General features: G+C 34.4%; 1 protein-coding gene across 2 annotated transcripts; it reads right to left on the bottom strand.

Moving 5' to 3' along the window:
* Positions 1-6504: 6504 nt before the first annotated feature.
* On the bottom strand, positions 6505-14924 carry LOC133788583 (uncharacterized). 2 transcript variants are annotated; one of them, XM_062226106.1, is made up of 19 exons: positions 14563-14924; positions 13835-13938; positions 13517-13603; positions 13325-13400; positions 13153-13227; positions 13016-13069; positions 12723-12782; positions 12500-12616; positions 11941-12035; positions 11649-11857; positions 11040-11137; positions 10654-10757; positions 10287-10452; positions 9927-10049; positions 9345-9427; positions 8609-8750; positions 8492-8521; positions 8325-8395; positions 6505-7863 (listed from the first exon to the last, which is right to left on the bottom strand). In XM_062226106.1, the coding sequence occupies exons 1-19, from the start codon at positions 14599-14601 to the stop codon at positions 7026-7028; spliced, it is 2571 nt and encodes an 856-aa protein (XP_062082090.1). In that variant the 5' UTR covers positions 14602-14924; the 3' UTR covers positions 6505-7025. The 2 variants fall into 2 exon arrangements, with proteins under 2 accessions (XP_062082090.1, XP_062082091.1); XM_062226107.1 differs by having other exon boundaries at positions 6505-7860.
* Between the last annotated feature and the right edge of the window lie 1504 nt (positions 14925-16428).

Raw genomic sequence — 16428 nt, 5'->3', positions numbered from 1 at the left:
CCTTTCACTAGCTTATCAAGATAGGTGTTCGATGAACTAGTCACCAATATAACTTACCACATGACCATAGAGTCACAACCATGGGATTCCGCTCCCTAGCCATGTGACAATCGTCACGCAGGCCTTAGGCCCTGGCTCTAAGTAACTAGTCCTAGACTAGTCAAGCGCTTATAAGTTTCATCGACCTTCGGGTCGGTCCAACATTAATTGTAACGACCCAACTATTCTAGACCTTGGACCATTAATAATTACTATACTTAATCATAAGAAAACGTACATATGAAAACATCATAACTTTATTAGATAAAGAAAAATGTTTGAATACATAAAAATGCGCTTAGGATATGGGATTCCATTGTTTTGAAAATTAAAAAAAACATAACATGATCTAAATAAATCAATTACAAAACTAAGTGCGGAAAAATACATAGAAAATATGATTTAAAGACTTAAAGACTTCATCATCTAATCGAACGCTCAGTCCATCGATTCCATCCTGCCTCAATACACATCCTCAAGCTGCTAAGAACCTTTCCCGCCGCCAAAGCTATTTTCCTGCACATATAAACTAAAGGAATGAGCCTAATGCCCAGCAAGGAAAAAATAACAACATAAATCATATACATAAAATTCATATCATGTGCTAAAAACATACCATAAACATATACCATAAGCGTATCATAAACATATGTCATATATACTATAATGGTCATTATACTACTTGGGGCTTGTTAACTAATCAAGTCATATGCCCATTAGATTTGTGGGGCTTGCTAGCTGAGCAAGTCATATGCCCATAAATTTATTGGGGCTTGTTAGCTATACAAGTCATATGCCCAAGTCTACCAACATACATAATATAACATTTCATAACACAACATAACATAAGATAACATATAACATATAAAATCCTATCCTATTTTCCTTACCAATAAACTGAAATATGAGAACAGTATTGGGACTTTGGAACACTCCTAAAAACATAATAGAAGGGTGAGTATAATAAAGAAAAGAGATGAAATGAACGAACTATACCATCGAAAGGATACTTACCAACAAAAATCTTACGTTCAAGATCTTAGATTCCTAACCAAGAATAAAGAATACGAGTTAGGATTTTGAGTAGAAAAACTATAAGAATAACACAGAAAGGAACTAGAATAAAGAATACCTCAAATGCTTCTATAACCGAACTACACCTCGAACCGAAATATACTATGAACCTTACTTCCCGAGTGTTTATTAAGCTTATAAGGATAAAGCTTACATCCCTAACCCATGTGTTTATCACTCTAAAATAACCTAGCAGCTTGTAGACTGAACTTAGCTTGATGAATGAATAAATGGTTGGGTACTAGGTTCTATTTATAGAGTTCAAGAATGAAAAGATCTTTATTTAGCTTGAATAAAATAATGGCTTTTTAATTGAAAAATCTTTGAATAATCGTTCAGCAGAAGCTGAAGACTCGATCAAAAAGATTCTAGACTTATCAAGAGGTTAAAGAATAAATTAAGCTCGGTTTCAAAAACATTCAAAAATCATGCACATGAGCCGATATATCGCCCCTAGTAGGAGATATATCGCCTGGGCTAATATGCCCGAGGATCGTCGAGCTGACCATGCGAAGTTACGTGTTTTTCGTATCCCCGTATGGTGATATATTGCCCCCTAGTGTTGCGATATATCGGCATACGCTGAAATATTATACACGTAATTGCACTTTTTCAGCCTAATTTGAATTGAGTAAACAGCCTTGACTAAGTCCTCTAACGATTTCAAAGCTGCTAGCAGACCCTAGGATATTCAAATATTACTCTTAATAAATTTATTCCTCAAAATACTTAATTATTCATTAAACATACATATGACAAGTGTCATTTCCTTATTGGGTTTATCTAAACCTTATATTATAATAAATATCACATTCATAATCAGTCATATTAATTAAACCTTAGGTTATAATTAATATTCTTAAACTATAGGTTAAACTTATAAAATCTACAAGTGCTAGTATGAGTGTCCAACTAAATCCCGGTCTGAACCAAAATCCACAGTCATAAAAATACTACAACGATTACTATTGTTACTACTTTCTAACTAGCTAAGTAAAGTTCTTGGACTCTACATTAATTCTAAGGGAGTCAACGATGATATCGATTAGATCTAATCTTTTATCAGCCCTGCGTTCAGGACGCTTATGCCGTTTCTGACTCTCAAGTCAGTAATACGCGACCAATGTCGACTCTGACTAGTCAGTGCCATACACAAGTAAGCAAGAGTTGCTAAGCATTTAATATGCAATCAATGTCCACATTTAATAACCAACATGCCTCAACAACAATCATGCATGTCATATACACAGGGTGCAGTTTTCTTACCTCTGATTCGAGCGAGAGTTAATATAAGAACGACCCTTGAGAACGATCAACCTTTAAGTTCCTTAGCGGTCACCTAGTCATAACCAAATATGGGACACCGTCAATAAAATGAATAACAAAGGTTCCCGAACCAAGATCTAGCCTCCGGGACATCGAATCCCACTAATCCGGGTAGTAGGAGCGATCCTGAGACCTAAAACTGAGTTCCCATGATCAAAACACTCGATTGGCCTCAAAACCCTACCTGAGTCGCGGCCCTAGAAGCTTGAGTCGTGGCCCCCAGCCACACCTAGAGCAAGGGCCGCGGTGCCCACTACCCAGTGTCGCAGCGCCCAGCACAGGCAAAACTCCTCCTCCTGCTTCTTCAAGCTTGGGTCGCGGCCCCCACCTGGGAACCAGCCATAACTCCGATTTCTTCATTTTAAACCTCCCAAAAACATACCTAAACACTTCCAAATCCAAAAATCAAAGTTCCCAAACATCCCAATGATCCAAAATCATCAAATCCCGAGGCTCAAACGAATCAAAAACTCATCGATTCACAAAATCCAATTCAAAGCTTAGAAACTCTAAAAACTCAAAACTTAAAGCTTTAGATTACCTTTGATTGGTTTGTTTCTCATTAAATCCTTCGGTCAAGAGGCTTCTAATCTTTCCTAGGATCGCTATGCCTCGATCCTCGCTTGATTCCGACTCCTAGAACTCAAGATTTCTTCGAAATTGCCACGAACGTCACAAAGGTTAACGGGAGAGAGAGAAAGGTGTTTTAAACGTACGGTTCTATCTGACGAACTACTTCAGGCTTAAGTAACCTCAAATAAAACATAATGCTCAGGGTCCCAAAAGCACCCCCGGGGACATAATAGTCAAAACTCCCAGAATTTCCTCCTGATCTCAAAAACTCCCAATTTATCATCAAATAAACATTTTCATTACTCAATATCCCAATAACTGACCCCGTTATGACAAAACCGCTAATTTGTAATATAGGACCGTCTCATGATGAATAGCTCGAATATATCCCCATAATAATGGGATCTCATCCATAACTCACAATATGCACCAAAATACACAAATAATGCCCTCAACGGGCCAAATTACCAAAACACCCTAACAATCAAACGTGGACCCACATGCATGCATTTAACATCATATTATATTATAATTCACAAAAACATGCATATAATCATTTAATGGCATAATTAAGCAATTATGGCCCTCCCGGCCTACTAATCCAGCCATTAAACTGCATTAGGGATTTCGAGGCATTACATCCTTGCAGCTCGCATTAATTGTGTGAGCTACTTTAAGCAACCTACATCCCTTTTTTTTTGCTGATTGTATGGAGGACCTTCTTTGCCTGTGAGCAGTCTGATACTTAGAATTTTTTTAGCAGAAAAATACCTTTCAATAATCTTTGTGAAAGATCCAAACACTAGTGATCATGTAAAAATATCACGACCTCTTCCCTTATTATGAGTTCTTAACTTGGTTGCATACTTGCTAGGCATAGCAAAATGGGATGGTGAGGCAGGGTGGGGCGGGGTGGGGCGGGGCCCCAACCCGACAAGGCGTCTTTGCCCCGATAAAAACGGGGCAGAATTCGAGGCGGGGCGCCACCCTGCCCCGCCCCGCCCCAAAAAAAAAAATTTCTATACTCTAACTCAATTCTCTCATGCTACTTATATACATGCATAGTACGTAAAATTGACATTTTATATGTGGTTTAGAATATCCTTAATTCTAAATAGACTTTTGGTGTAAGATTTATATAATTTTTTATTCTACAACTACTCTATGACAGAATTGTAAATATTGAAAAATATGTTTTATATAATTCATCATTTTTCTTGTATTTATTTTTGTAAATTTTAAAATAAAATATAAACAAAATAAAATATTTGAGGGTGCGCTTGATACAAAGTGTAAAAAATAAGAATTGCAATAAAAAAAACAATATTTAGGCTTAGGGAGAATTCTAAAATTATAATTTAATGTTTCTTTAAAAAAAAATTAAATGAGACAAATGGGGCAAAACGGGGCAAAGTGTTTGCGGAGCAAGGCAGAAGCGAGGCGGGCCCATTTACATACCTAATACTTGCCCACATTTGGTAATTTTTGCTTAGTGAATTGGAACAAAGTGAGCTGGTGAATGACCTGATGAGGTGATGACTCCAAAGTTGGTGGCAAGCTCAACAGGCGATGTTGTGCGAGCTAGTGATAATGAAAGGTTTATAATAGATTGGAGGTGAAGCGAGATCTTGAATCAAGCATGAGGTGTTCAGTGTGACACTCCTACTTCACCTTGTAGGCTTTGGTGCAAAGGAGATAGATGATTAACACTTTTTTGTTCCACTCTTCTTTTTGTAGTCAAACCTCTATATTGATTGATACTCGTTAAGAGTATTTTTACTTCATGTGTTCACCCTAACTTCATGATATCCATTCCAGGCCATTAGTAGTTTCTCAATCTTTGTCGGGAAGCTACTTTATGTATGTTGAGAAAGTGAAACGAAGACAATACTACGCAAACATAATTTGAACCACGAATGGGCTAAGTGTTCAGGAACATGTGGGCAATGAGGTATTCTAGCCTTGCAGACTGGACAATGTGAGCTAGGCAAGGTGCTTTGGTGACGAGCTCAGTGTAGATCAGCAAGCTTGCAAGGTGCGAGCTACTTGTTGTCATGTTGGTTATATCATTATGGAGCAATTTTTAAGGGGCCAACAATGCAAACAAATGAGTATCAATCAGTAAGTTAATCGTCAAATGGACAGTGAGGTGCATTGGGGTGTGGATGACCAGGTTCCTTGGCACTGAGCAACAATACGGAGAGCTTAAGATCATGCTACAGTCAAGCCTCTGTGGCTATGAGCTACTTGATGTGGGCTTGTTGAGCAAGTTGAGCAACTTCTTATTGTACCAAATTGTAATTTGCATGCTTTCCAACTCCTAAAATTTTTCTTTTTAGAAGTACACTCACGTCTTTAAGAATAATCCATGCACTAGTGAACCTGTAAGCATATTTTGAGCACTCCTTGGAGTTGGGCGAGGAAATGTAAGCCTTGAATGATTCACTTGGAGATTTGAATGTTGCACATTAATCTACTGACATCTGTTTTAGGCATCTTACTAACCCTTCATATATTTTGAGTAAGTTCTCTCGTTCCTGAAAAGGATAATCATCTTATAAGAAGATCATACGAATGAGCATTGTTTGCTCAACTAAGATCGAGCAATTGGATAAAATAAAAATGACTTACTCTTTTCCTGAGAAAACCCCTCTATTTGGAGTGCGCGCTATCACCTAGGAGGCTCCAAGCATGATGCACCTCTCTCGACTAAGGTATCGCTGACTCGAACGTGGCTCTAGGCAAGAGGGCCTGATCAGTTGATCCCTAATTTTGTGATCTATTGGAATAATGCACTGATTTTCATGAGATTTATGGATCATTGTTTTATTTTTTCATTATCATTGTAAGCAGTTTGATAAACCTGAGTTGTTTTTTTTTAATTACCTTTGTAAGCAATTTTACCTGTTACGAGTGTTATATAATTGACCATGTTAATGGAATTCCTAATTATCTTTGAAAAAAAAACAAAAAAATTGAAAAACAAACTATTGAACTTAATTTTAATTAATGTTTAATGAAAATAAATTTAAATAAGACACCCTCCTTTAATGTCCTCACATTATTTATTAAGTTTTCTAAAATTTTATAAAAATCTTTTATTCAAATAAATAAAAAAATATAGTTCTTAAAATATTTTTAATTTTATAAAATATCAAAACTAATTAAAATAATAAAGTACATAAATAAATAAATAATATTATTATCTTATTAAAATGATTTAACAAAAAATATGCTCAACAGAATATTTAATTCTAATTAGTAAAACACAAAAACATAATTTAATATAATTGAAAGTAAAATGACATACCGTAACAAATAATCACCATTACCTCATCCACAAAATAGGGGCAAAGAGCTCAACTCCAGACAGGGATGAAACCTAATGTACAAGTAACACATCGAATTCAACAAATTTCAAATTCCCGCAGAATAAAAGATGGAAATCCCAACCCTGATAGACTAGTGCTAGTACATGTACATGAGTGACGATTTGTAGATCAGAAGGAAAGTTGACTTTCAATAATACATTACTACTGAAATTTGAATACAGCATTTTATTATACAGCTAATGAGTCTAAGCCAGCCATCTTTGCAGTCACAACACCGCTAAAAGAAAATCTTGGAAGCTTGAAAAATGAGACAGGTTCTGAATGAGAAATCCAAAACTAATATCATACTTGGGTGTCCAGATTCAAAAATGATAACAAGTCCCACATTAGGAAAGACTGGCCAGCAAAATATGAAATAAAAAATATAAATATGAGGATCTGGGAAGTCCCAAAATCAGTACAGAGAATTAGAAGAAACAAAACCTTGAATAATTAACAATGAGTTACAACAATTAAACAGAGATAAACCATAACACAACCTACCATCCCACATACTGTACATATCCGCCGCCGTCGCAGCTGCATAAGCCGTTAGCAACCAAAAAATGGGGTCCAAGGCTGTTGGACCCAACTTTTGGGTTCAAACAGCCTAAGCAGGATATAACCATCATCATCACCATATCATTCAAGGACAGCCACCTCCTGATCAACCCTCCAATAATTTGCATCATTGAACTCTTTCATTCCAGGTCCATCATCAGCATTCTCCTTCTCTTGCACCTTAGGATTAACATTTCTCTTCAATGGCCCTGCTTCCCCAACTATCCCCTCTTTAAGAGCTTGCTCCATAGCCTTTTCAGTGCCTTCTATTTCCACACCTACAAATTCAACATCCTCTTCAAACAATGAAGGTACTACCACATTTCTCTGGGCCACGTCACTGCCTGGTGACCCTTCAGAAGAACCTGTAGTCGTTGGTGAGCCATTTGGAAGTCCAGAATCTGTAGTTGAAGGCGAACTTTCATCAGGAGTTACCAACTCATCATTACTTGAATCAGCAACCGTAAGGCTATCTGAATCAACAAATGGGTTCACACTGGAGCCACCAACTTGTAAATCTGATGAGTCACCCCACCCAACCCATTCAGGCAAAGGCCTATCTCCAAACAAGTCCTCGTTGTCTGTTGCTTCAAATCTAAAGAATCCCATCTCATGCGAATGAGATGCACTTGCCCTCTCACTCTCCTGGTTCAAATTTCCACTACTCTCCAAACTACCACCACTAGATCCATTAATGATGTTTGCATCAGAACTGGATGTTCCATTGTTAGAATCTTTGGTTCCAGCAAGCTCATCATCTTCACCAACCACAACCTCATCATCACTACTGCTATTGCCACCGTTTGCAGTTCCATTTAAGTTTATGTCTTCCATCATCTCTGAGGGTGACGTTCCCACAGGTGTATTACCAATTCTGTCATCTTGGAATGCAAACCAGTTGGAATTGGTGAATAGACTGCTGCATAAAGAATTGCATACAGTTTAGGAAACTCTTACCATATATAGCTTCTCTTAAAACAAACAGCCAATCTCTATTTTTTTTTTAAAAAGTCCCTAGTAACTAAATCAAATTTATTCAGGTGTTCGAAATTTTTTGTATCAAGCTTCACACCATCAGCCTTTTGTTCCAAAAGAAAAAGTTCCTTGGTCATATCATAAGAGAATACTGGGAAATAGTTATAATAATTTTAACTCGTTCACTATTGTGGTAGAGGCTTAAGTGGGCATGTAAACCAGACATCAGCAGGGAATTTCAAAGTAAGTTACTAGAAGGAAAAGGGCAAAGAGGGAAACATTCATCTTCTTAAAATTTTCAACCCAGCAATCTTGGGAACCGATTAGCTAATCACTAGTATGTCCATATATGTGGTTAAAGAAGTACACCAAGGTACATGCACCATACCAAAATGGCCAACTCACCTCCCTTGGTCATCACCGAGTTTAAGGGATGATATAACTACTTCAGCCGATTCATCGTCAAAGTAGACGTCCTGAATTTCCCAAATCGATGTGAGATTGGATTATAATAACATTAATGAAGAAAAAAAAGTTGTCGATCAATTTTATCACATGTAAGAAACTATTACCTCGTCATCGCGATCAAGAGCCCCATGGTCCTGCAACAGAAATGTATCAGATCATTGAAAATAAAATACAAGCAAAAAAAAGAGTAAAAAGTTAAAAAACAGAAACAGGCTATGTACCTCTTCTGCATCCTCATTCCCATATATTTTGTATCTAAATGCTTGACTTAGATTATTTGCCAAAGCTGCAACATCATAATCCCTGTCATTCAGGTCATCCTCGTCACTGTCTCTCGTCCTGTCTTGCAAAGCAGTTGGTCGGCTGCATATGGTAAGAAACAAAGTCTAAATCAACAAGGAGAAGCTAATATTACTGTCGAAAATCAAAGTTATCAAACAAAGTTTTAATACCGATAACATAATTACACGCTCTGGGGACAGTTGGCCGGAGTACTTTGTCAACCACTTAAACAAAAAACAGAAGAAGAAAAAAAAAACAACACGGTGCTCCTAATACACTAAAAGCTCCGAGGAAAATAGTATACCATCCCCACTTCCTTCACTCCCCAACCCAAAAGGTTATGAAAATCCAATAGGCAGAGTATGACAAAAAAATCCATATTTAAAAGGAAAGAAAGATGAATTGTAAAACTAAAAGATCATGCCAGAATCATACAATGAAATTATCTTGGTGAGATTTCAAAACAAGTTGAAAGAAACTCTATAACCATTGCATGACTTCATGCTTATCACTTGTATATCTAGGAGTGGTTTGATTCAAAGTAAATCTAAAAAATGAGTCACAACTCACAAGACTGAGCATAGAGTAGACCATCGGCATAACCAGAGCTATAACCATGTTTCAAAGAAGAGAATTCATAACACAGAGGATACAAAGACTGAAGTAAGAACATACCCACAAGCCCATCGGTACACATTTTCAACCGCATTACGCTCCTGCAGAACTGTAGCCTGCCAGTCGCTCCATTCAACATTATCCTAGGAAACAAGAAAAGTTTCTCAGACAAATTTTAAAAAATTGACCATATTGGGACCAAAAGAAGAAATTAAATATTCTAAAACTAGAAATATTAGCTTCACAATTCTCTTGATAGTATATTTAAAGTAGACTCAGAGGGTTGCATAACAAATAAAGATAACAAGTAAATACAGCCTCTCATAGGAGCACCAAAAGGCCAGAAAATGGTTTATGTACAGTGTTAACATGACTAAGAGCAAATAAAGCTACTATTGTGAATTCAATGTTCAAAGCATGCTACAATACAATACTTCAAAACAAAAAATAATAGAGCCACCTATATCAGGGTCACTACTCGTATTTTCTAGAAGCCTGCACTTTAATGTTGAAGTCAAATATTCAAAATTTAAACAAAAAATTGGTTAACAAAGTTTGATCTAAAAATCCCTGAACAACGTCTAGTACATATTCTCAATACTAAAATATCAGTTACAGCTCACCACAGGACAAGAGAACCACCTGAAAAAATTCCTGGATGCGGCCCTGGCAGTTCCTCAATTGAACAAGCTTATTAGCAATTCTTGTAATATGTCCAAGGTTTCCGGCCCGTGGTGCACGTTTTCCAGGGGCCGGTATTGTTGGCTACAGGATCAATGGAAGTTACACATGATCAGACGCTGAATAAATGAACAGCCAAATAGATACTACCACACAACTGTTAAACATACATGTTTTTCTTTGGAATCTCAACTCATGGAAAAGAAATTGATAATGGACGAAAACTATAACACCTATGACAATCGTGGTTCAGTGGCACAAATGGTATATAATATATACAACTATAATTAAAGCATAAAGCAGGTAATTGAATTTATCTACCTTAACAACATCACCAGAAAGAACAGGATGTTTATCTGATTGGAGAATTTTCCCAATCAAATCACACTCCTGAAGAAGATGGTTAACAATGGCATCACTCTTGCTATCTAAACAAGACAATATGATACTCTCTACATGATGATGCAATTGATTATTGTATGGGTACCTGCATGAATTAAAAAACAAAAACAAGTTACCAAACATAACTTCATTACATTCCAATGACCAAAGCCGTGTCTCTCTTACAATGATGATGAAAGCAGTAATTACTTTCCAACCATCCATTTGAGAAGCAAGGTAATTCAGGACACAATATGCAATTACTTTTACTTAGTCATTCAGAGCTACATATGATGTAACAGCTTACTCAAAGAAAAGATCAATGACTCGTTTAATGGTTCCTGAGTTGACTAACTCTTTCTCTGCAGCTTCGTTAGCAGATCTCAATAGAACAGCAATGAACTCAACAATCTGAATAAATCAAAGGAACCAGTTAAGCCAGCAATTCGAGATCCAAGAGTATAATCAGAATTTAAATGGGCATGCTACTAGCTAGGATTGCTCTGACTTCTCAATAATTTATAAAACTTGTTATGAGAAAAGATAAAAGATTGTTGAAAAACAAAAAATAATAAAAAGAGAGAAGAAAAAGATGGCAATCAGCAGTAGTCCAGCCCCAACAGTAACAAAATAAAAGAATTGCTCTTTTAAGCTTAAAAATACATTATTCAAATGCTAAACAAACTAACCAACCTTTAAACGGTGCTTTCCAAGAGGTGGTCTTAACTCTCCATATGTTGTGGGTAACAATTTCTCATCAGATGACACACTTAAAAGCAATAGCAAGTCACCTGCAGAACAAAATTTTAATTTTAAAATCCACTAGGAAATAAGAAATAAAGACTAACCATTCAATGAGGAAAGAACTCATAATAAACAACACATTTTTTAAGTCTAGAAGCAACAACCATAATACCAACAGTTAGTCCAACATCTACATGTCACAAAGTTGTTTAAAATATTAGGACATTACATATAGAAGCCCTCCAAGTTCCAAGGACTGTTTAGCAACAGGAACCCCAAATGAGAAGCTTCGATTAACAGTTCCTTACAGAAGTGCCACAATCTCAGCTACCACTATTTTTGTTTTAAAATATGTTTTCAGAAGTACTAGTACATCAAATTATAGCATCCCTGCACAAGACTAGCATTTCAATAGTTGGACCCTAGTAAAAAACACACTTTGAAGTTCAGAGGTGAACAAATATGACAAGCATACATGATAAAAAGCATCACTAAATGTGGAACATAAAGAAAATAACACTTTACAAAATCTACAGCAATTGACAGGCAAACACTCACCAAGTTTTGGAAGCATTGCACCTACAGTCTCTTGATTAACTGGGACTGAGGTATCATACATATGTTGGCTACGAAAAGAATGAAATAAGGAAGAAGCAGCCATGGATCTTTTCGGATCCAACAAAGATATACAAACAGACAGCGAGTGCACAAGGCCAGACTTTGAATGTGAATCCTCCAAAGCATGAGCAAAAATTCTTGCTACAAAACTGCAAACAAAATTATCAAAAAATTTAAATCATTTCTCTTTATTTTGAGGACATGATGACACAAATTAAAAACCAACACAAACCTTGGACTAGAAAGTTTAGTGGCCAAGGCCGATGGAGAATTACGAGTTATAGCACATAGTGTCTCAGCAGCATTAGCATGAACTTCAGGAGGGCACTGATTAAAAAAGGAGAAAGAAGCTGTTAGACAAGGAATCATTGTAAGCCAGAACAAATGCCAACTGGCTAACTGTAGCCTACCTTGAAATGGGGCTAGGGTTTGTTTTGTAACAATTTATTCAATCATTCAAAAGACTAACATACACAAGCACTATCTCCAAAAATATTGCCATTTTAACGAAATACAATAAGACTATAAGCACTACAACTAGAAAGAACAAAAACTAAAATTTAAGGACACAAAAGATCAAAAACTAAAATGCTGTCTTCGTGTATGGTTTTGTGATGCCTACATCCATAACACAATGATTCACTAAAGAATTTATGTTTCATAAGCTAAAAAGTGAGAACCTTTGTTCATACGAGTTCTGTTTACTTGTACAAGAGAATGAGCTTTCTAATTTTTTTAATTGAAAAAGCTGCTTTCATTTATCAAAAAATAAATAAGGGCATTTTCCTTACCGAAGGGCTCAATTTATCCACAATCATTTCTAGCAAATTACTCTCAGCCAACCATTGCATAACATCAATAAAATTGGGATATACATGATCATCAGCGCCAACAAGTCGAACTAAAACCTGTGTAATGAAGCATATCACAGATCAAACTCAACCCAATTTATTGTTCTCAATTTTTTTTAGTTTAAGCTCAGGAATCACTATTGCTAAAAAAAATGTTTCTTACCTCCATGATGGAAGTAATTCCTATCAAGTCAACTAATTGACGAAAAACATCCTGATGGGCCTGAAAAGTAGTAAAAATACAAAAGAGTTCAGGAATCAATATGAAAGCAGATAGTTAACAAAATCATACAGATCTCCATATCATCTACAGTTAACTATTAAACTAGTTTACTTGAATGCCTTTTATGGCATCATTAAGGACACAAGCTGAACAACAGTTGCTTCAACCAGAGTTCAAGGCAATTCTAATGACAATTTGAATTAATGATGCTTATTACACAGAGTATTACTTACTTGAACATAATTCATTAGTGGCACTGTTTTCCTTATCATGAGGCACACAACCACCTGAAATGCCACATAAAATATCATCGAGCACTAATTTTCAAACAAATGAAAGTACAAAATTATTCACAAGAGCCATTTCATACCTTGCTAAAATACCCAGCAAGCAATGCACTGTGATGACGATTGGGTTCCAAGAAGGAGAAAAGTATATTCATAAGCTGCAAACATAAAAACCACAATCAACACAGCAGAAAAATAACACTATTACTTCAATAATAGTTGGCATTCGAACAAGAAGTACTGCACGTAATATACCTCCTCTTCTTCAACAAGAGTCTTCAAGATAACATCAATTTCACATGTAAAAATTTCACATGAAATGAATGGAAACCTAAAAAAAGCAAATTTTATCAAAAATAAATAATAAAGTCAGAAGATAAAATCTAATAGTGACTGTACAACATTAAAAATTTATAAATATATATTATTTTCACTCAAATTGCATACTTGAAGGCCCGTTTGCTTTCTGCTTCTTCAGAAGGTTCTTCGACAATATATCGCAACAACTGTTCCACTTGAGCTCTATCCCGTAGACTGAAAGCATGAAAATAAAATTAAAAGAATGAAAATGAACTAGGTTTTGTATTCACGTTATTTCCAGCTATATAATTAAATTTCCCGGAATTGCTAAAGGTTTTACAGCAATCATCTTCTACAGTAATTTGTAAGTGCTAGCACTTTCATCACGTGCACCAATGGTACATACACCCATGGAACAAAGCATAAACATGATAGGTTTTACGCAGAAGAGTCAATGGAATATACAAATTAATGAGACGACTGTTCAAAGCTTTGCATTCTTGGATAATTTCCTCTTCATCCAGAAGCTCCTCCAAAGTAAAATTATCCTTGTCTAGTATCGACTCCACCTGCAGATACGAGTATAGGGATTAAGAAACAATAACAGGTTGGGCCAGTATCATAAGCTTAAGCACTCAAAGTTTAAAACAAACAAATGCCCATTGCATAAGCATGACAACACATAGCTAACCAAAAGGGAAAACACTGTAATATGAAACAAAGGCATATGCATTCTAAGGACTCCCCCCCCCCCCAACATTGAAGCCCGTAGACATAAAGCAAGAGCATAAACAGGCTTATATCCTTCTTTTTCCCCTCCATATTCCCATAAATCCAGCCATACAACTTACCCACCAAAAAAAATTACGTTCACATTCACAAAACACCAAACAACAATAACATAAAATCAAAATCCCAGAAGCCAAAGCAATAATCACACAATTGCTGAAACAAGTGATAGGAAAGGAATTATTACTGACATATTAAATAACTTCAAATCTTCCAATGACAAAAAAAAAAAAAACCTTGAAGATTTAAACAAAGAAACAATTTTAACTACAATTCCCATATCCCTAAAGAGTACTATTATTACAACACAAAGCATAATATTCAGAACCAGTAAACACCCAATAAAATAAAATAAAGAGTGAAACTCATTGAAATTAAGTTTGGTAGCTGAAAATAATACTTACAGGTGAGGAGGCAGAGAGAGAAGTAAGCTTCCAAAACATGTCGACAAAATGAAAAGAATAGAGAACCGAGCAAATCAAATCAGCAGAGCTGGTTAGATCTGCAAACCCTAGAAAGAACAGTGAATCTAGGGTGTAGATTTCAGAGTGACGAAGGAGGCGGAGTGGTCGAGATTTGAAGGAGTTGCAGGAACAGTTCAGCCCAAAAAAAAAAACTTACAAAGCTCAAAACCCTAATTTTGGGAAGAAAAAAATAGGAAAAAATAAGAGATTGAAAAGGAGGCAGAGCCGTGAAGACCGAGAGAGAGAAAAAAAGAGCCCAAAAAAATCATAAAAGCCAGCAAGAGAGAGAGAGGGGTCGCAAATCTACAAACGATGTGTAGTCTCAAATTTATGTTATGATGATGATGGTGGGGTGAAATGTATGCATGCATCATGCATGTAGCATAGTTTTTTCTTTATGTGGCCATAATGATAACATGGATGGGTGAGGAAATTAAACTAGGCGAGGCACGTGCGGAGCACGTGTACAAAAATAGGTTTTTCTTTACATTAAAATCTAACTTTTAATTTTAATTAGTTAAAATTTTAAGTAAAATGTCATTTAATTGTGATAAATAAAAGTTGCATATTTTTTTCATACATATAATTAAAGAAAACTAAAATAATTAAAAAAATACATTGTTTTCTAAAACAAACATCAGCCGAGAAAGAATTAAATTAAATAAATATCTATCAATATTAAAAATAAATTAATTCTTTTTAAAAATATTTATAATTTGGATTTAGATTACAAAATATTAAATTAGATGCAAATATTACATCTTAGCTCTAGCAAAAAAAAATATATTATATTTTAGCACAATACAATGGTGAAGGAAAAAGGAAAAATATGATTAAATTATTAAAATTAAATCATTCTAATAACTTTAACAAAAAAGTTTTAAGTTTTAAATTTGAAATTTTAAACAAAATAAAAAGAATAAAAAAAATCCAATGCATTTTAAAAAAAACAGCAAATCTCTTTAAATAAATACCAAAAGTATAGAGCAAATATAAAATAGAAAAGTGAGAACATGTACATAGACATAAAGTATGAATGATAAATTATATATTAATAATTGAACAAATAATTAATTAATTTTTCATCTAGTGTAATTAATAATATTAAAGAAAAGAGATATATAACAAAAATAAATTATCTCTTACAAAATAATATAATTTGATCAAATTTACTAAATTAACACACTATTTAAAATTATTAAAAAAAAAAGCACTATATAAATCTTAACAAAAAAAATCACTCTTTTTTTCATATAAAAATATTATTTACTACAACACAAAGTAAACGAATTCCAAAAAAAAAATTAACTTTTTAAATTTTAATCAAAATAAAAAGAAACACACATTTCAAAAATAAATAAAAATGTATGCATTTTTAAATTAAAAAAAAACCAATAAATCTCTTTAAATAAATGTCAAAAGTATAGAGCAAACATAAAATAAAAAAGTGAAAATTAGTATATAGAGATCTCTTCTATATAATAAGTGGGTAAATAACGGAAATTTTTTGTTTTAACGGTTTTTTATTTTTTTAATATTAACTTTAACGAAATATTTTTATATTTAACAAAATATTCTTATATTTAAGAGTAGTTTGTAAATACTTAAACTTAAATAAAATAAAATAAATAATTAAAAAATTAAGATAGGATATTTTTGAGATATTTTACAATGATAATTATTTACAAATAATAAATAATTACAAAAATTAAAATAGAATATTTTTTAGATATTTTACAATGATAATTATTTTAAAATAATAAATAATTAAACAAATTAAAATAAGATATTTTACAATGATAATTA

Source organism: Humulus lupulus, chromosome 7 (assembly GCF_963169125.1).
Source record: "Humulus lupulus chromosome 7, drHumLupu1.1, whole genome shotgun sequence".
NCBI classification, from domain to species: domain Eukaryota; kingdom Viridiplantae; phylum Streptophyta; class Magnoliopsida; order Rosales; family Cannabaceae; genus Humulus; species Humulus lupulus.
Note: the sequence above shows the minus strand (reverse complement) of the source record. Positions and strands in the feature narration are given on the sequence as shown.